Below are 20,387 nucleotides of genomic sequence, written 5' to 3'. Positions count from 1 at the left end.
AACATATGTTTCAGTATATTGCCTTTAAAAAACTTCATTTAAGAAAAACAAAAAGGGGCTAGAGCAATAGCAAAGCGATAGGGCCGTGCACTTGGCCAATGGTTCGATTCCGGGCATCCCAGGTGGTTCCCCAAGCCTGCCAGGGGCGATTTCTGAGCAAAGAGCCAGGAGTAACCTCTGAGGGCAAGTGGTATAGCCCAAAAACCAAAAAGAAAAACAAAAAGACTGCTGATAACATTTTTGGCACGATTTTGCCTCTCCAGAGAATGATTAGTTCCTTCAAGTGCTCTGTATTTAAGCCTCCTCTCTCTCCTTAGAGCTATTTTGATTCACACTTAAAATACTGGTGGGATTTAAGGGTGGTTGTTGTTTTTTATAATTTAAAAAGATATCATTATAATTTAAAAAGATATCATGAAAAGAGACAAGAGGGCAAGAGAAATAGTACAGCAAGTAAGATGCTTGCCTCTTGTATACGACTAACCAGAGATCGATACCCAACACCAGAGTTTGATCCCCAGCACCCCATATGGTTTCCCTGAGGACAGGGCCAACAACTGATTATAGCCAGGTATACCCCTCCAAAAAAAGGAAGGGAGCCTGTGAGACACCTCAATGTTTTAAGCGCCAGTGTGCCAGTGTTAAGCACCTGAGATGATGCCTGAGAGCATCAACACCATCAGAAGCTACCCCAGACAAAGAACACAGCACAAATGAGAATGCCTCCACCTCAAAAAAAAAATTTTTTTTTCATAAAAAGCAAGTTCATTTCTACCTGTGGCTTTCAACATTATGATAGAATTTTCCTTTTAAAATAATTTATGTTGGCATTTGAAAACCACTTTTAAATATTAAAAAGTTCAAGGACTGAAAACCACTTTTAAAAATTAAAAAGTTCAAGGAAGGAAAAATTTAACAAATGAAGGTACCTTAATCCATTGTAACGCGTCTACAAGTAGAAACTTAGTTTTTTGGGTTTTTGTTTGTTTGGTTGGTTGGTTGGTTGGTTGGTTGGTTTTTTTGGTCTTTAACCCACACCTGGCAGTACTCAGGAGTTAATCCTGGGTCTGCGCTCAGAAATCACTCCTGGCTGCCTCTGGGGACCGTATGGGATGCCAGGGGTTGAACCTGGGCACTACTTACTACTGAGCATTACCCACTGTGCTATGGCTCCAGCATCCATGAATTTAAAATTTAAATTAAATCTCAACTTTCTCTTAAAAGAGTCCTTTTCTTTAGATCATAAATGATGGCAGAATATGAGCATACATGTCCCCAAATGAATCCAACAAAAAAGGAGCTTATTGGCCAGCATTCAATATTTAAAGTGACTATTTTTCCCATATGCCACATACTAATAAAGTCATAGTGTCTGATATCTCTTCAAAAGTGTCCTAAGTAAATTTTACCCTAGAGCTGAGGGAGCTCAGGGCTGAGATGAACTTTTACTGCAGACCCCCTCCCAGCTTCCGCCGCAGCCCCCCAACTTACAACCTCTCCAGAGCTTTCTCTAAGGGTACCAAAACAAGAGCTACAGTTACTGTTCAACATTAATACTACTTTCCAACACATTTTTTTCCTAATTAATCTCCATCCACAACATCCAGTTGTTACTTTTTAATACACTACTACTGATTGTATTGTATTGGACTTCCAAACACACACACACATTTAAACTGCAGCTTGGGGTGAAAGTGCACGCACGAAAAACACTACCTAGTCCGCCTCCATATTCAAATTACCGCACGGAGCTCATTATTGGAAAGCCAAATACCGTTTTTAAGTCAAAACTGACCGCTGATTGTCATGTCAACACACCTTCTTTCCCACTCTGGAGCTCTGGCAAACGCCCCCAGCAAAGCCCCTTACGCTAGAGTGCCAGGGATTCTGGCACTGTGCTATTTCACAACATCTCACTTGGACTCTGCGTACTTCGGAGCCCTAGAACCACGCGGTAAGCAATCGGCAGTGAACTAGAGTTTCAAAGTCGTCCGGACGTGCTGGGTTTGGGGGTTTATTTTATTTTTCCCCTTTTCTTTTTTAAGTATGCACAATCTTGCAGTATGCACAATCTTGCAAAAATGTTTCCTTTCGCTGACTTCACTCTCTCTGGAACTCCCTTTCGGTCTAGGCTCCTTTTCTGGAGTCACCTCGACCAGCAAGCCTCTTTCTCGGTCCTCAAGTTCAAGCCATTTGGGCAGCTTCGGGACTAAGAAAAGAGAGACCCTGAGCTGAGACACCACCACCTGGAACCACATCGATGTGTGTGTGGGGGGGGGGGAACAGTCGGAGGCTTTGAAATCTGCTTTCTCGTCCTAGTTGAACAGTTTGCTCCTCCGGGGTGTCGCAAGGTTCCCTCGCTGCCCCCCAACACCAGAGCCAGCAGGGGGGGGGGGGTTCCCCAAGGAGAGTTGCATTTGACCCAATCTCAAACCCTCGCTCTCAGCTCCTGGTGCTCCGCAGCTTCCCAACCCCGTCGTCAGCAGGTGCCCGGAGGCGCACCGAGGGAAAGAATGCCCCCCCACAACCCGGGCAAAATCACTGGGGCTCCCGCGATCCGCCTCCCTCGGCAGCTCGAACGGGCTCCGGAGGGGTGCCCGAGCCCCCTGGCTTCTCGCTCCCGCTTTCTGCCCACCAAAACGTCGCCGTCTTCAGGGGTGCCTTCTCGAGGAGCCCACCCTGAACCTGAACCCCCACCCACCCACCCACATTGCCACTTGACGCGCGCCCGGGGCACCCCTCTGAGCCCCAAACGCCTCATTTTGCAAGCTGGCTCCGTCTCGGGGTGCAGGCACACACCCCCACCCGGTCGGACCAAATGCCCAGACGCCCCGAAGGCGACGCCCGGGCTCCCCCGTCTCTCTATCTCTCCCGGCCTCGCGCGGTCGGGTGGGTTGCCTTCCTCACCTAGCTTGGCGCGGGACTCCTCCAGCTTCTGGATCTGGTTCTCCAAGAAGAGCATCGCCATCACGAAGACCACCACCGCCAGCTGCTGCGACTTGGGCGGCATCATGCTCCGGAGGAGACCCATGAACCCCGCCGCGATCAGGGGGATCAAGACATACCGCGGGGGGGCGGGGATCGGGACCCCGACGCCGAGAGCCCCCCAAAGCCCGCCGATGGAGAGGGAGAGGCCAAGAGAGCGCGACGGGCAGAGAAATCGCCGCAGCCAGCGACCCCCCTTTGGCGCGCCCTCGGCCGGCGCCCGCTGCTCCGACGACCCCCTCAGCCGTCGCCCTCTCTCCTCGGAAGCCCGCACGAGCTAAAGCAGCAGCGGGGAGCCGTCACGTCACGCCGCCCGGCTCCGATCGCTGCTCCCCGGTTCCTAGAGCCTCCGTGCCCGACCCCCTTGCGCCCGCCTGCTCGCCTGCCTGCCCGCCTTCCTCGCTCGCTCGCGGCCGCGCGCGCTCCTCCACCGGGCGCTGCGGCTGCGACTGCGCCGCCCTCGGACACGCCCCGGACACGCCTCCTTCCGCCTCCACGCGCACGCATCTACGCACGCTGCTCGGCAACCAGAAGCCCCGCCTCAGGCTCTCGTTCGGAGACGCTGATTGGACCAAAAAAAAAAGAAAAAAAAAAGCCCCCAGCGGCGGCTGCGCTCTCGGTACGTGCTACGATTGGTCCGGAGCTCTACCAGAAAGCTCTCCGATTGGCTAAAAGCGACAAAAGGAGGGCGGAGCTTCTAAGAGGGCTGGAGGAATTGTCGTGAATGGCAGGATGGATTCCCTAAGAGGCTCAGGGGAGAGGAGTTTAGACAAGTGCCTGATTTGGGTTATTCAAAAAACCCGAAGGCGTTGAATTTCTAGTAGATAGATAGAGGTTTGAGCTTCTTTAAGGTAATGAGGTTAGAAATATCTCTGCAGAATGGGAGCTTTGATAGGCGTGACCCTGACATCCGGTTTTTGGATCAGGCTCTGAAGTAGACACCCCTAGTAAAGCGGGTCTTCGCTGCGCCGGAGACCTTACCGGAAGATGGGAACGATGGCGGGCGAGCTAGGGCCACGACTCGGCTCGGCGTTTGGGCTGCGGATGCTGTTGGCGACGGTGCTGCAAGCGGTGAGTGAAGTTCACTCATCAACGCCGCAACTTCAGGGCAACCTGGAGCCGTGGCGCCCTGGAAGATTGCATTCCGATATCGCACGCAGCTGGGTGGGAGACGTGGGCTTCCTAAGGGACGACTCTAGTAGCTGCCTGAGACGTGGCTTACTTAGCCAGCCCTGCCCTAAATTCTTGTCCACCCTGGCCCGAGTTGCCTGCGCCCCTTTCTCCTCTCCTGACTCCGGATTCATTTTCTCTTGCATCGCTGCAAATCTGTCACACGGTTGGGGTGGGGGGAAAGGCCTCGATCTAGGTAGGAAATGGAAATTTTCTTCTAGAGCAAGAAACTTAGGGACTAGGACTCCCCCCGCCCCCAAATTTGGGAAAGTTGGAAATGTAGGAAATTTAGGAAATCGAGGCTAGGAAGCATCTCCAAATCTCCAGATTCAGTGTCTTTTATTCACGCCCTCTAATTTTCAGACACGTTTTGCTCGGCTCTTCTCAGCAGTCCCATGACTGTTGGATGCGTTTAGATGAAATATTTAAAGAAGCTGTTACAGGGGCCCGAGAGATAGCCTGGAGGTAAGGCATTTGCCTTGCATGCAGAAGGACAGTGGTTCAAATCCCGGCATCCCATTTGGTCCCCTGTGCCTGCCAGGGGCGGTTTCTGAGCATAGAGCCAGGAGTGGCTCCTGAGCGCAGCCTGATTTGACCCAAAAAACAAACAAAAAAAAACTTGCAGTAAAATATGCGGACCCATCACAAAGCATGCTTTTCATTCATAAACTGGTTTTTCTCAAAACGAGACTTCACACTTAAGATCAGACCATGCTAACACACATTTTGCATTTCATTTGACTCCATAATAGAACAGTGAGTTCCTAATCTTTGAGGAAATGGTAGTTTTGACTTCATTTCCGTTCGTTTACGAAACAGATATAGGCCGATTCCAAAGAACTTTACAATGCATGTTTTGCTGTGTAAGTAATAAGACTCTTAAAATGAGCTTTGTGGTGGGAACTTTCAAAACTTGGTTATATTCGACTAGTGAGGGTTGACATGCCCTGCCATGCTCCAGGCTTACCCCTGGCTCTGCTTTCAGTGATGATGACTCTTCCAGTGAAGCTCAAGGGGTTGCTAGCAAGCACCCTGAATTAGCTATGTGCAAGATTTGTGCCTTCCCTCTGTATTGTTTCTTCGGTGTATTAGCTTAATTCTGTACTTGATTTCTTAGCTGAGAGTTCCGAAGTTTTCTACCAAGAAACCTTTTTAGGGGTGCCGGAGCAGTGGCGCAGCAGTAGGACGTTTGCCTTGCACGCGGCTGACTTAGGACTGACAGCAGGCGGTTCGATCCCCCAAGCCAGGAGCAATTTCTGAGCGCATAGCCAGTAGTAATCTGAGCGTCATCGGGTGTGACCCAAAAACCAAAAAAAAAAAACATCATTTTTTTGTGAATCAGTATAAGATTTGAGGAGAGTCGGAGTCTCCGCTATGTTCCTCTAGAAACTCCTATCTTGTCTATTTGCTTTCGTAAAAGTAAAGCAAAAAAGTAAAGGTAGATTCTTTAATTCTCCAATTAGAATTAAAATACCCATTATTGAAAAGTGTGTGGTCCTTTTTCAATTCCCTAGAGTCACTTACACATTTTCTACTCTACGTCCACCATCCAGAGTTCTGTTATCCAATCTTAAAAGTGCCTTGAGTTCCCACAATGCAAAGATATGTACTTTTTTTTTTTTTTTTTTTTTTTTTTTTGGGTTTTTGGGCCACACCCGGGAGTGCTCAGGGGTTACTCCTGGCTGTCTGCTCAGAAATAGCTCCTGGCAGGCACGGGGGACCATATGGGACACCGGGATTCGAACCAACCACCTTAGGTCCTGGATCGGCTGCTTGCAAGGCAAACACCGCTGTGCTATCTCTCCGGGCCCAAAGATATGTACTTTTGACCTGTGAATTTCGGGGACTGGGGGAGACTGACATGCCTATGGTACTCAAACCTTACTCCTGGCTCTGCGCTCAAGAATCACTTCTGACAGGGGTTTTCAGACGTTATCTGATCCTTGGGATTGAATCATGGTCAACTGTGTGCAAAGTTAGCACCTTATCCTACCTCGTCTATTCTATCTCTCTGACCTCCCTCTACATATTTATTTGATTGTCTCTTTTTTATTGCATCACTGTAAGATAGAGTTAAAAAGTTGTTAATGATTGAGTTTTAGTCATAGGATTTCAGTATTCATCCCTTCATTGGTGTTCATTTTCTGTCACCAATTTTTTTGGGGGGACGGTTACACCCAACAGCACTCAAGGGTTACTCCTGGGTCTGCACTCAAAAATCGCTCCTGGCAGGCACGGCGGACCATATGAGATACCAGGATTCAAACCACCCTCTGTCCTGGACTGGCTGTGTGCAAGGCAAACACCCTACCTCTGTGCTATCTCTGGCCCCCTCCTGCCACCAGTGTAACCAGGTTGCAAGTAGAATTTGTTTGTTTGGGCCAAACTTGGATGTGCTCAGGGATTACTCCTGGACTTATGGCTCTGCACTCAAGAATTACTCTTGCAGACTAGGGACACTCTATTTAGAATGCTGGGGATCAAACCCAGGCCTTCTGAATACAAGGCAAACGCCCTACCTTCTGTGCTGTCATTCTGGCCCATTCAGTTCTCAGTGAATGTGTTTTGCCACCTTGGAAGTAGAATGTAGGTTAAACCTTGCATTTTAGATAAATTCTACTCTATAGAGAAGGAAGGAAACTAAGCCAGGAGTAAGTTAGTTTGCCTTACATTACATTTACTAGCACTTCTCTCAAAAGTTTTCCTTGGCTATAATTTTACAAGAACTTAAGACTGCTGTTTTTCCTGACTCTGTAATATATGACTTACTTGAAAGTAAAATTATTGGGCCAGCGAGGTGGTACTAGAGGTAAGGTGCCTGCCTTGCAAGCGCTAGCGGTTCGATCCCCCAGCGTCCCATATGGTCCCCCCAAGCCAGGGGCGATTTCTGAGCGCTTAGCCAGGGGTAACCCCTGAGCATCAAATGGGTGTGGCCCCCCCCCCCAAAAAAAAAGAAAGTAAAATTATAAGTGAAATTTACTTTACATTACTTTAAAAATATTAATCTGAATATGCCATACAGTCATCTTGCTGGCTCTAGAGCAGAATGGCTCCTCTACCAAACTCCAGAAGGAATTACTGTATTTTCCGGCATATAAGACCACTTTTGAAACAAAAAAAAGTCAACCGAAAATCGGGTTATACGCCAAGTATATCTCTCCCCCCCCCCATACGAAAATTGGCTGAATATTGACACAAAACAAATTTTCCAACTCGATCCTGCACCAATCACTGCCAGGCTGCTCGGACCGCCTCTCTAACTCAGCCAATCCAAGCAGACTTTTTATGCATGCAAATTAGACAGTGTTCTGTACCCGAATCTACACTGTAAAAAGCCTGCTCAGATTGGCCAGAGTCACAGAGGAAGTCTATTACAGTATAACTTTTGAACCTTTGCTTGTTGTGATTGGCTCACTGTGTAAGATACAGTTGCAGCACAGGAAATTCTACTTATATAGTAAATATAGGCCTAAACCTATGTTTTAACTGTAAAATTAGGGGGTCGTCTTATACGCCGGAAAATACGGTAATGGCCACCACCTTCCCAGATAGCTGATCTGGCTGATACCTCTGGGGAATACTCAGAGTGGGTGTAGACAGATTCCCTATCCACATGAATTTCAGCTGCCCAGCACTACAGCCTACATCCTCTGACAAAAATAGCCGGCATGGTGGCACTAGAGGTAAGGTATCTGCCTTGCAAGCACTAGCCTAGGACGGACTGTGGTTCGATCCCCGGCGTCCCATATGGTCCCCCAAGCCAGGAGCGACTTCTGACACATACCCAGGAGTAACCCCTGAGCGTCACCGGGTGTGGCCCAAAAAAATACAAAACAAAAGAAAAATAAATAAAAATAAAACAACCCTAGGGATCAGAGCAGTGGCTCAAATAGTAAGGCCTTTGCTTTGCGCATGGCTAACTTAGGACAGACCTTGGTTTGATCCCCCGACGTCCCATATGGTCCCCCAAGCCAGGAGCGGTTTCTGAGTGCCTACCCAGGAGTAACCCCTGAGAATAAACAAACAACCCAGCTCCGCAGCATAAACTTGGGAAACTGAAAAGCCACCAAATTTGTTTCAAATCGTAGATCCTGGGCTGTGCAGCTGATTGTGATCCTGGATCAATAGATTATGGCACTTCAAAATTTTACAGTTGGGGTCAAAGTACAGTGATCACGTAAGATATTTGCCTTAGATGTAGCCAGCCTGGATTTGATTCCCCACCATATCATATGGATCCTAAGCCCAGCCAGAAGTGATTCCAGAGTGCAAAACCAAGAAGAAACCTTGAGCTCTGCTGGCCCAAAAAGAAAAAGCCATTTTGCCATCTCAGCTCAGTAGTATCACAAGAAATCCAGTGTGAAAGCTCCATAGAAACCTGTCAAGCTCAGTGAGCCTAAGTAACACAGAAGCACCAGCTACGGCCAGGTAAAGCCTTAGACATTGGGGCCGGAGAGATAGCACAGTGGTGGAGCGTTTGCCTGGGAAGGACCTGGTTCGATTCCAGCACTCCTTGTGGTTTTCCCAACCTGCCAGGGGCATTTTCTGAGGGCAGAGCCAGGAGTAACCCCTGAGCACAGCTGGGTGTGACCCCCAAAAACAATCAATTCATCAGTGAATAAAGTTTTAAAAAAAAACTTCAGACATTGCCTTTAAGTAACACCATGGAGAGATATAAAAATTATTTCAAATTGACTCTTGTTGATCTAATTTTTAATGATTTCATTTGTCTTTTTGCTATAACAAACAATATGAAGTAAATTTGTGCCTGTAAAGGGGCAGGCTGGGGGCGGGATTAGGGACACTGGTAAAGAGAAAGTCATATTGGTGGTGGGTCTGGTGTTTGAATATATAATGCCTGAAACTACTGTATTATAAACAACTTGGTAAATCACTGTTATTTTTTAAAAATGTAAAAATATAATATAGGGGTTATGGTGCTTGCCTTGCATATGGCCTATTCTTCTTAAATTTCTGGCACCACAGGAACCCCCAGCATTGCAGGAAGTGATCACCAGAGCCAGCAGTGCTTCCCAAGTAATGCTAAATGTGGCCCACACCCCTCCAATAAAATATTATTTTGGAGGGGGGACATTTTTTATTAATATTCTATTTGATAAGAGCTCCACTGCTGTGCATTTTTTCTGACTTTAAATGCAATCATTATTTCCTAAGTCAGAGCCTTAGTTATTTTTTTACTTGAAAATTCTACTTGCTTAGGGCTAAAGAGATAGGACGGAGGGTAGGGTGCTTGCCACATGTGGCTGACCTAGTTTTGATAACCCAACAGCCTCTGAGTAATTCCTTAGTGCATGTTTGTTTGTTTATTTGTTTGTTGGGGGGCTCACACTGCAGTGCTCAAGGTTTACTGCTGGCTCTGCATGCAGAAATCACTTGTGGCAGGCTGGGGGGACCATTTGGAATGCTGGAGATCAAACCCCAGTGAACCACTTGCAAGGCAAATGCCGTACCTGCTGTGCTACCACTTCAGCCCTGTTTTGAAAGTTTTTTAACATAAAAATGGAATTATGTTTTATTTCTCTTGTTGTTTTTAGGTGTCTGCCTTGGGGGCTGAGTTTTCCTCGGAAGCATGTAGAGAATTAGGCTACTCCAGCAACTTGCTCTGTAGCTCCTGTGATCTTCTTGGACAATTCAGCCTGCTTCAGCTAGAACCTGACTGTAAAGGCTGCTGTCAAGAGGAAGCGCAATTTGAAAGTAAAAAGGTATTGCTCTGTGATATATGTATGTGGGAGTGTGTGTGTAACTTTATATTCAACTGTTCATTGATGTTTATTTCTTGAGATGAGTTAAATTATTAAATTGCTTAATGAGGGCAGTAGTAACTTGAATTGAGTACATGCTTTGCCAGAAGGCCCAGGTTCAATCCCTGGCATCTCTTTTGTTTGGTTTTGGTTTTGGTTTTTGGGTCACATCCAGCAGCGCTCAGGGGTTACTCTTGGCTCTGCACTCAGAAGTTGCTCCTGCAGGCTCAGAGGACCATATGGGATGCCAGGATTTCAACTGGGGTCTGTCCTGTGTTGGCCGTGTACAAGGCAAACGCCTTACCACTGTGCTATCACTCCAGCCCCAATCCCTGGTCTTTCTTAGACTCCTGAGCACTGCCATAGACAGCCCTGGGGCATAGAGCATTCAATGGGTATGACTTTAAAAAGAAATTAATAAAAAAAAAAAGTGAACTGAGGCCAAAGCAATAGCACAGCAGGTAGAGTGTTTTGCCTTGCACATGGCCAACATGTTTGATCCCCAGCAACCCATATGATCTCCTGAACCTTTTGGGAGTAATTTCTGAGCAAAGAAGCAGGAGTAACCCATTTGCCCCTAGGTATGGCCCAAAAACAAACAATAAAAACCCTGTAAATCCTCTAGTTTTTCAGAAACTTAACTGACTTTTTGTCTAGCTTTAGAGCAGTCAAAGCAAAGAGGAAGAAGGAAAAAGAGTTGTAAACCCTAGACCACTTCTACTATCGCTGTCTAGCAGAGGAACTGTAAAATCAATATAGGATGCTTCTAATGCTCTCCAGTAATCCTAATTCTGGCCACATAATGCCAGAAAAGAACTCATGAATGCTTTTATCCATTTATAATCAAATTCCAGTCATATAAAGAAATTTGAAATAAAAATCAAGTACTGCACACAAAATTATAGACAGTCGTTACATACCTGTTACTAATATTTTCAGTTAACCTTTACCTTCAATACCTGGAAATAGCCAAAGTAATTTTAATTATCCAGTAAACTTAGTTCTGTTTCCAAATTAATAGTGGACTTTTTCCACTTTTTTCTTTTCATTAAAGCTCTTTGATCTCTAAATCATAAACTATGCTGAAATGAACATTATCTTGTCCAAGTACAGCTAAGTTAATTTGATTTCTGTTGGAATGAGAAAAAACGTTAACAGATTTTTACTGTTTCTTTTTAATATTCTCTTGTTTGTATAGTTATAGTTTGTCAATCTTTCTGACAACGATTTTATTGGAAATAAGTATTTCTAACATTTGTATAGTTCTTAAAAGGAAAATAAGTAGATAGGCTTTAAAAACACTAGATTCAGGTGCTAAGGAAATAGTCCAAAGGGCTAGAGCAAATACTTTGCATTCCCCATGTTTGATCTCCCAGTACCACTTGGTCACCCAACCACTGCCAGGGTGCATCAGCACCAAGCAGGAAGTGACTCCTGAGCACTTCCATATATAGCCCCAAAACTAAACATATATATATATATATATGTTAGACTTAACCACAATTTAATATTTCTCGTTTGTGTTCTTTTTATTTGTGTGTGTGTGTGTGTGGTTTTTGGGTCATACCTGGCAGCACTCAAGGATTACTCCTGGCTCTGCTCAAATCACTCCTGCAGGCTCAGGGGACCATATGGGATGCCAGGACTCAAACCACCATCCTTCTCCATGCAAGGCTAACGCCCTACCTCCAAGCTATCTCTCTGGCCCCTGCCATTTGTGTTCTAAATATCATAAAGTGGACTTTCAAAGTCTCTGCTTTTTACTCAGACTTACACATGTCAGTAATATATTTTATGGTTTGACTGCACATAAACAAAGCCTAAAGTCTTTGTTTTGTTTTTCTGTTTGTTTGGTTGATCTTTTTGGTTTGGGGTTTTTGGTGTTATTTTGTTTGTTTTGTTTTTTGGAAGGGGTTTGGCTATTCCCAGCATTGCTCAGGGATTACTCCTGGCTCTACGCTTAGGAATCAATCCTAGTAGTGCTTGGAGCAGTGTATGGGTTGCCACTTGCAAAGCAAACACCCTCCCTGCTGTACTATCACTCTGGACCACAAAGTCTAAAGTTTCTAAAACTTGATTTTAAGTAGAGTTAGAATTTAGGGTGTTCCCTCTTCAACCCCTCATGCCCTGCATTTGCAGAAGTGTCTTTACAATTCTTTTCCTTGAATAGACTACACCCATTCGGTGCTAGCTTCTTTCATTTTTCCTCTTCTATCTTTTTATAGATAAATGCTTTAAAAAACATAGAATTTAGTTATACAACCTTTCCTCTTTTTTAGTATTTTTTCCCATTAAAGGAGGGTAGGGAGGGGGAAGAAGAGGAGAGGAGGGGAGAGCAGGAGAAGAAAACAAAAGGGAAAGGAAAGGGAAGAAAGAAGGGAGAGGAAGAGTGAAGAGGGGAGGGGAGGGAAGAGAAGGGAAGGGTAAAGTATAGGAAGGGGAGATGAGGTGAAGGAAGAGGAGAGGGATTGAGGGGAAGAGAGGAAAGAGATTTAGTTTGTTCTTTAATAAAATATTCACAAATTGCTGGAAGAATTTGTATCATTAAGTTACTATTATATGGTACCATTTACAAAACCAATAATGATATTTTTCCTTAGATACCAATCTTAGAAAAATTAAATAGCAAGAGTTGTGTAATAGAAAATCTTTTTCTTTTGTTTTCCTGGTGAGGCTAGTGGGACCATAGATTGTGCAGAGTATTTTAGCCCAGGCCAGCTGTGTGCAAAGCAAACACTTACCTGCTGTACTATTACTCTGACCCTTTAACAAAGTCTTATATTACACAAACATACACATATATTTATGGCCAGAGGTAAAATAAATAAGTGTTTTTATTTTCTATGTGCCTAAACTGTAAACCAGATGCATATAAAAACAATGTTCACTTACTCTTCTTATTTAGTTACCCTTCGTAATACTCCTATTTTGTGTCGTAATGTCGGAAGAACCAAACTTTGAATCCCTACTTCATTATGTTCCTTAAATTATGAATTGATGGGGCTGCAGTGGTGGCACAGCGGTAAAGCGTTTCCCTTGCATGTGGCTGACCTAGGATGGACTGCGATTCAGTCCCCCATCATCCCATATCCCCCAAGCCAGGCGTGATTTCTGAGCACATAGCCAGGAGTAAGCCCTGAGCATCACCAGATGTGACCCAAAAACCAAAAAAAAAAAAAATTATGAATTGACCTGTGTGTGGTATATTGACATATATCACTAGTTTTTGTTCAGTAATAACAGCAGGCAAATGATCTGCCAGTTAATAGATGCCTAACTTATACAGATTAATATTATACAAAAAAAAAAACTACAAAATATACTCAAATATACTTTTATTTTCCACTGTTGTTTTTCATTCCCAGTATCTTTTTTTTGGTATCTAACTTTTTAAATGTATCTACTTCTAATGAAGCTTTTGTATTTTCCACAATATAAGCGAATAGTTTCAATAATCCTAGTGAACCAAAATATAATAAAAAAACTTTTTTAAATATTATTGTAGGGCCTGGAGAGATAGCATGTAAGTAGGGTATTTGCATTGCATAAGGACCCTGTCAGGAGTGATTTCTGAGCATAAAGTGAGGAATAACCCCTGAGCGCTGCTGGGTGTGACCCAAAAACCAAAAATTAATTAGTTAATTAAAAATAAAAATATTGTTGTAAATATAAAAGCAGGGCATGTTGGACATGCCAACATTTAGATGAAAGCCATATTCAAGTGTGAAAGTATTAGTTTATGTGGTCTATCTCATTGATACATGATTATAGGTGGGAGTATTGTAGTGTTTTTTTCCTATCTCAATGCTGTCTTACGCTTTATTTTGGAATCTTAATTAGAGTAAACAGTTTGATAAAAGTAAAACATTTATAGTATATGTATTTATAAGCTAGTGCCTTACATCAGCTACATTAGAATTACTTAGCAATAACCATATGGCTGCGTGAATAATTGACAGTATAGTCTATAGAACAGGAAAATGGCAGTTACATATAAGCATGTTTGACACTTACAGATAATAAAGAAATGCTACCAGAATTTTCATTTTGTTCTTGCACACTCCATATATCTGTTCAGAAATGCTAACTCATTTAAGAGTGAGCCTTTGATAGCAAAAGCATCAAATTTGCTTTAAAAATAAAAATAGGAAATGGGAGATTGGAACAGAGCAATAATACAATAAGGTAGGGTTGCCTTGCACACCGCTGACCTGGCCTGGGTTTTTTTTCCTCCTGGTCAGCCCTGCCAGGAGTGATGCCTGAGAAAAGAGCCAGGCCTAAGCCCTTCGCATTACTAGATGTGGCCCATAACCACAAAATAAAAGCAGGGCCACAGATATAGCATTGGAAGTAAAGCACTTGTCTTGCATCTAGCTGGGATCCTAGTTTGCATCCCTGGCACCACAAAGTTCCAGAGCTATTAAATTAATTTCAATTACTTCTAAGTTTTCTATTTGTGTTTCATATTATTCTTATGTTAATCTAATACTTAGAAACAAGTTTAAAGGTTTAAGAAAATTCTGGAGGAGAAAAGCTCAACTGGGAAGAACATTTTTTATTAGAGATGTTTTGAAAAATCTTATATCAAAATTCACGAATATCAATACAAGTTTAGCTGTAGAACACCTCATACCACTATTGAGCACTCCTATTGGAGGGGAGAAAGGAGGGAAGTGAAAAGAGAGGAAGAAAAAAAAAGGAGAATGTCAGCCATAGAGACAGGCAAGAAAAGGCAGGGAGGAGTGAGGAAAATGGGACATTGGTGGTGGAAAATGTGCACTGGTAAAGGGTGTTTTGTGCATTGTATGACTGAAGCTCAGTCAACAACTTTGTTACTATTACTTTGTATCTTATAATGATTCAATTAAAGAATTTAACTTTGGGCACAGTGGGGAGGGCGTTTTTGCCTTGCACACAAGCTAACCGTGTTCAATCACCGGCATCACATATGGTTCTCCAAGCCTGCCAGGAGTAATTTCTGTACGCAGAGCCAAGAGTAACCCCTTAGCATCACTGTATGTGGCCTAAAAACAAAAACAAAAAAAAAAGCAGGAGCCAATAGCACAGTAGTAAGGCATTTGCTTTGCATGAAGCCAACTAGGAATTTAATTTTAAAAATAAAAAAAATAATAATAAAACCTTTTTATTTAAAATATCTACTTTTCAAATAATATTATAAAAACTTATATCAGCAATGACAATATTACAATAAATCAAAACAAATGGACTTAGATAGTACCTAAAATAAACTTAAGATTATAGTTTGGGGGGGCAGAGAGATAGCATGGAGATAAGGCGTTTGCTTTTCATGCACAAGGATGGTGGTTCAAACCCCGGCATCCCATATGGTCCCCTGTGCCTGCCAGGGGCGATTTCTGAGCATAGAGCCAGGAGTAACCCCTGAGTACTGCTGGGTGGACCAAAAAAAAAAGATTATAGTTTGATCCCACCATTACCACCACTGTGCACCTAGTTGGAATTAGGCTAATGTGACTAGGTCAGCTTTCTGTGTGTGTCTTCATGTTTATGCCTTCATGTTCTCATGCATTCTGAGTCAGACGAGACTGATAATATTTACATCTTTAGTTGTATCCCCTTTCCTCTGTTTTTGAAGGAACTGTATTTTTACCCATCTTTGTGAATTTAAAGTAGCAAATTACTCCAGGATCTTTTAATTATATTGTAATTACTACATTAGTTCACCTGTGCTAGTTTGTTGTACCTACGTTTACTATTTAATCCTCACATCAAGTCTAGACACTGTTTAGCAAAGAAAAAAAAGAGAGGATAAAATTTATTCTAATTTCCCCATATATGGTGGTAGAAACTGGCTTCATCCAGGGCATCATGTTTTTTTGTGGGGGTGGGGGCGCACCCGGTGATGCTCAAGGGTTACTCCTGGCTATGCGTTCAGATATCACTCCTGGCTCAGGGGACCATATGGAATGCTGGGGATCAACCCTCGGTACGTCCTGGGTCAGCTTTGTGCAAGACAAACGCCCTACTGCTGTGCTATCACTCCGGCCCCTGGAGCATCATGTTTTTAACCTTCATATTCTGTCCCTCTCATCTTCAAAACATTAATTTAAGAACATCACAAGATTACACTTAAAACTTGAATGATATAGAAGTAAAATATCAGACTTAGTTTCTGAAGGTCATCCTCTTTGTATTATACTAATTTTAATGAAAATCCTAATTCTAGTTTTCATTTAAAATTAGTAAATTTCTGTTACTCAGTTTGCCGCAGACTTTAATAGTTCCTGTGAGATTTTTTTTTTTTAATATATTAACGGCCAAAGCAATAGTACAGTAGGTGAGGCATTTGCCTTGCATATCACCAACACCGGTTTGATCTTTGGTATCCCTTATGGTTCCCCCAAGCACTGCAAGGAATAATTCCTGAGTGCAGAGCTAAAAGTAACCCCTGAGCACCACCAGTTGTGGCCCCAAAACAAAACAACACAAAACAGAAAGCATATATTAGTGGGGCTTAAGAGATAGTACAGAGCCTTGCATGTAGCTATCTAGTTCAATACCTGGCAATACATACGTACAGTCCTCCAATACTGCCATGAGTGACTCCTGAACATCACCCCAAAAACAAGAAAAAGCAAAAAAGACTGTATTAAATTTGAATATACTAAAACCCAAGCAAGAAACAGTTTTAAATAAGTCACATTTATTTTTCTTAATTCTGGTAAAAGAACACCAAATGGTTTTTTTTTCAATTTGCATGGAAATTCTTCAGCCAGTTTCAGAGTAATTGGAAGTCAGTTTGAGCAGCACTATTTCAAGACAGTCAGTGGCAAATTTTAATCTTCAGCCTAGACCTATATCAGAAACAGAATGCTGCTAGTATGTAAAACACAGAAGGATGAAGTGGAGGTTAAGCTAACTGTGCGTGAAATTGTAGTCACTAAAGAAATTTCACAGTAGCTTAAAATAACTTCCCTTATGTAGTATGTCTGCAGCATCAATATATGTATGAACTGATCTCTTCAAAAAACATAAATGTCTTCAGCAGATTATTCTAATTGTGACAACATTCAACAAGAAGACTTTTTGGTTTTTTAAAAGATCTTAGTGGCTACAGTTCTAGCTCAGTCTAAGAATCACAAAGACAGGACAGAAAAGATGGTATCATGGGTAGGATGCTTGACTTGCATGCAGGCTGGCCCGTGTCTGATCCCCAGCACCTCATATGGTCCTCTTGAGTCCCACCGGGAGTGATCTCTGAGCCCAGAGCCAGGAGTAAACCCTGAGCAGTACACGGTAAACAAAAAATTAAATGCCCCCTCACCCTTTGAGTTATCTCCTTAATGACTCATATTAGCATGATAAACTGATACTCACTTTTAGAGTAGTAATAGTAGTGCCACCACAAGAATTGGAATTTGTTTTGAAGTTAGTTTAGTTGTTTGTTCATTTGTTTGGGGTACCCAGTGGTGCTCAGAACCTTATGGAGCCAGAATCAGAATGAGCCTGGTGGACTGCAGATTTACCCAGACATGTGCCTAAAGCCCAATTCTAAGACTCATCTCGTTAATTTTTTTTACCATGTGATAATTCCTAAATATAAGTCTACTAATACTGCTACCCAAATGGTAACCCTTGATTTTTCATGCTTGTAGCGGAGTATCTGGTTTGGAGTGAAAATCTTATTACATCTCAGTTCTTACTAATGGAACTATTTGTTTTAGATGTATAAGGAGTTTATTCCTCATCATAGCATAGGAAGTAGTCATTTTTCCCCCATATTTTATCCTTGGAATGTCTAACTTAGAGTATGTTTCTAAATGTTTCTTTTGTTTCATTTTGTACATTTTTATTGATGTTTTGTAGCAGAACAATGATTATATCTTTTTTTTTTTTTTTTTTTTTGGTTTTGGGTCACACCCGGCAGCACTCAGTTGTTACTCCTGGCTCCACGCTCAGAAATCACTACTGGCAGGCTCAGGGGACCATATGGGATGCCGGGGTTCGAACCAATGACCTTCTGCATGAAAGGCAAACACATTACCTCCATGCTATCTCTTCGCCCCAATGATTATATCTTTTTGGAAATGTTCTCCCAGTGTATTTTTCTCTTTCTTTTTTGGGGTGGGAAAGACATCCAGTGATGCCGGGGGAATCTCACGCTGTATGTAGATGGGAATGAGAATGTCCTTGTCCCTGCATTTTGGGACAGGGACTTTGTTCCTGTGGTGCTGGGACAACTTTTAGCCCTCCTACATGCAAAGCTTTTCATGCACTAAGTCTTTGCCTTTCTTTAGCTTTTAGTCTACTGTAAATGAAATATATGTTACTTGCATGTTTATAACTTTTTTGCTTTCAAGACCGATTCTGAAACTACAAAAAGAATAGAATTTAGACTTAAAATGCCAGAAAAAGTGCCACTGACTTGATGAACAATAAACTATAATTGAAAACATCTGGACCAAGCATGCACTTCCAATGTTAGAGTACATTCCTCACATATGTGTCCCTGGGTTTGCTCTCTTAACCAACTTACAACCCCCAAAATTCAATTTTTTTTTTTTTTGTTTTTTGACTCACACCCGCCAGTGCTCAATCGCTCCTGGCAAGGTCGGGGGACCATATGGGATGCCGGGATTCGAACCACCGTCCTTCCACATGCAAGGCAAACGTCTTACCTCCATGCTATCTCTCCGGCCCACAACCCCCAAAATTTAAAGCCACAGATCACTAAATGCACAATTTAGTTGAAACATTTTCCCTGAGAACTTTGTTTTGGGGCATACCCGATGGTACTCAGGTTGCTCCTGGGTCTGCACTCAGTAATTGCTCCCAGTGGTGTTCAGGGGGACCATGTGAGATACCAGGGACCAACCTAGGTCCAATTTGGACTCATGCAAGGCAAGCTTCTTCCTTACACACTTATTTTCTTGCTAACCTGTTTATGAGAATTATTTTTTGAGTACACAGTTTCTCCTTTATGTGTTGCTCTCTATCTCTTTTATACACATTTTCTCTCTCTCATTTCAGTATTTCTCATGCTTTAGTAAATGTGCATGGTTTGACTTTTAGAATTATTTTGGTCAATCTGTTGATCAGACTATGGCAAAAGCAAGTTTTTACAAGTTTTGTCTCTTTAATAATTGAGTGTGTAACTCAAAAGTAGTGCTTTCCTTCCTGGCTGCCCATTACAATCACATGGGGAGCATTAAAACTAATAATAATAATTAAAATCCTGATGCTGAATCAAATCTTTAATGTCCTCACTTAACTGGTTTTTGGGTGCCAACTACAGCAGTTTTCAAAATAGGTAATTCAAACTTGTGGTCCAAACTGAAGACATTATTCTTTGTTCATTTGAACACTTGAGAAATTTCAAAGTGGATGTTCTAATCACAGGGACCATGAAAAATATCACTTAACCTTGAGGCATTTATAGGCTCATATCTTTTTTTAATTCACTTATCCTGCTGAAGATAGTAAAAACACCTCAGTTTATAGAGCCAGTAGCAAATATAACTGTTCAGCGTTGGAGAGTAACAGAATATTTCTGCCTTGGATCATATTTACAGATTTGCTGTTGAGGTGATGCAACACTTTTTTTAATTCAGGGAAAGTTACATAACTCACAAGTTAGCTTTGTTCAGTGTTAAAAATGAGCTTATTTTAGACTCTAACTAGCTATCTGGTGAAAACAGCAAAAACCTTTTTTTTTTTTATTTTTTGTCTTGCTGGTTAATCCAAACCATTTTGTTGTGATATCTTTAGATTTAATCACTATGAATAATTTTCACCTTTTTCGTACTAAATTATTATTATATATACCTAATCAAAATTTTATAATGAGAGGACAGTCAGGTGAATGTGAGGGGAAATCTTCATTATATTCCTGTACTGTTTGTTAGGAAAGACTTTTTGTAGTGAAATGAGCATATTTCTCAAAATAGTAGGTAAATGCACTAAATTTAAAATTGAGATACATAAAATAACAATCTTAGAATTATATTAAGTATTGTATTAAATATTTAGTTTGAAGAAATTAGTTAACCACAAAATGGAACTTTAATAAAAAATTTTAATGGGTAATTATATTCAACTCTTTAATGTTTAACATAAATTTTAGTTTAGTTTAGTTCCAGCACCACATGATGCCCAAACACACTGATTATGCAACCACACACAACATACACACCACAAAATAGTTAATAGGGATAGTGCTGAAGTGGGACCTATTTATACCCTTTGACAGTAGCCTGCCATAGGGGGAAAAACCTGAGTCATAAGTAATATTTGGGAAAAGATAATCATCACCTAGACTGTAATATTCACTATCTAAGTAAGGCTCTTCTATTGAGTACAGGAGAGAGACCTAACTACTTGGTATAAAAGAAAAGAAAATATGAAGGCCAGAGCAGTGACACAGCGATAGTGCGTTTGCCTTACACCCGGCTGACCTAGGACAGACCATGGTTTGATCTCCTGGCGTCCCAT

General features: G+C 42.3%; 2 protein-coding genes across 3 annotated transcripts in view; one reads left to right on the top strand and one right to left on the bottom strand.

Annotated features, from left to right (window-relative positions):
* Positions 1 to 3,354, bottom strand: part of HS2ST1 (heparan sulfate 2-O-sulfotransferase 1) — a 149,883-nt gene extending 146,529 nt beyond the window's left edge. For both annotated transcript variants that reach the window (XM_049771260.1, XM_049771261.1), the window contains exon 1: positions 2,908 to 3,354. In XM_049771260.1, coding sequence (XP_049627217.1) covers positions 2,908 to 3,031 — 124 coding nt within the window. In that variant the 5' untranslated portion in view covers positions 3,032 to 3,354. The remainder of the gene's footprint in view (positions 1 to 2,907) is intronic.
* A 574-nt stretch (positions 3,355 to 3,928) lies between these two features.
* Positions 3,929 to 20,387, top strand: part of SELENOF (selenoprotein F) — a 32,483-nt gene continuing 16,024 nt past the window's right edge. Inside the window, exons 1-2 of the mRNA XM_049771281.1 lie at positions 3,929 to 4,056; positions 9,711 to 9,878. Coding sequence (XP_049627238.1) covers positions 3,973 to 4,056; positions 9,711 to 9,878 — 252 coding nt within the window. The 5' untranslated portion in view covers positions 3,929 to 3,972. The remainder of the gene's footprint in view (positions 4,057 to 9,710; positions 9,879 to 20,387) is intronic.

The sequence above is a fragment of the Suncus etruscus genome, chromosome 4 (genome assembly GCF_024139225.1).
Source record: "Suncus etruscus isolate mSunEtr1 chromosome 4, mSunEtr1.pri.cur, whole genome shotgun sequence".
NCBI lineage: Eukaryota > Metazoa > Chordata > Mammalia > Eulipotyphla > Soricidae > Suncus > Suncus etruscus.
Note: the sequence above shows the minus strand (reverse complement) of the source record. Positions and strands in the feature narration are given on the sequence as shown.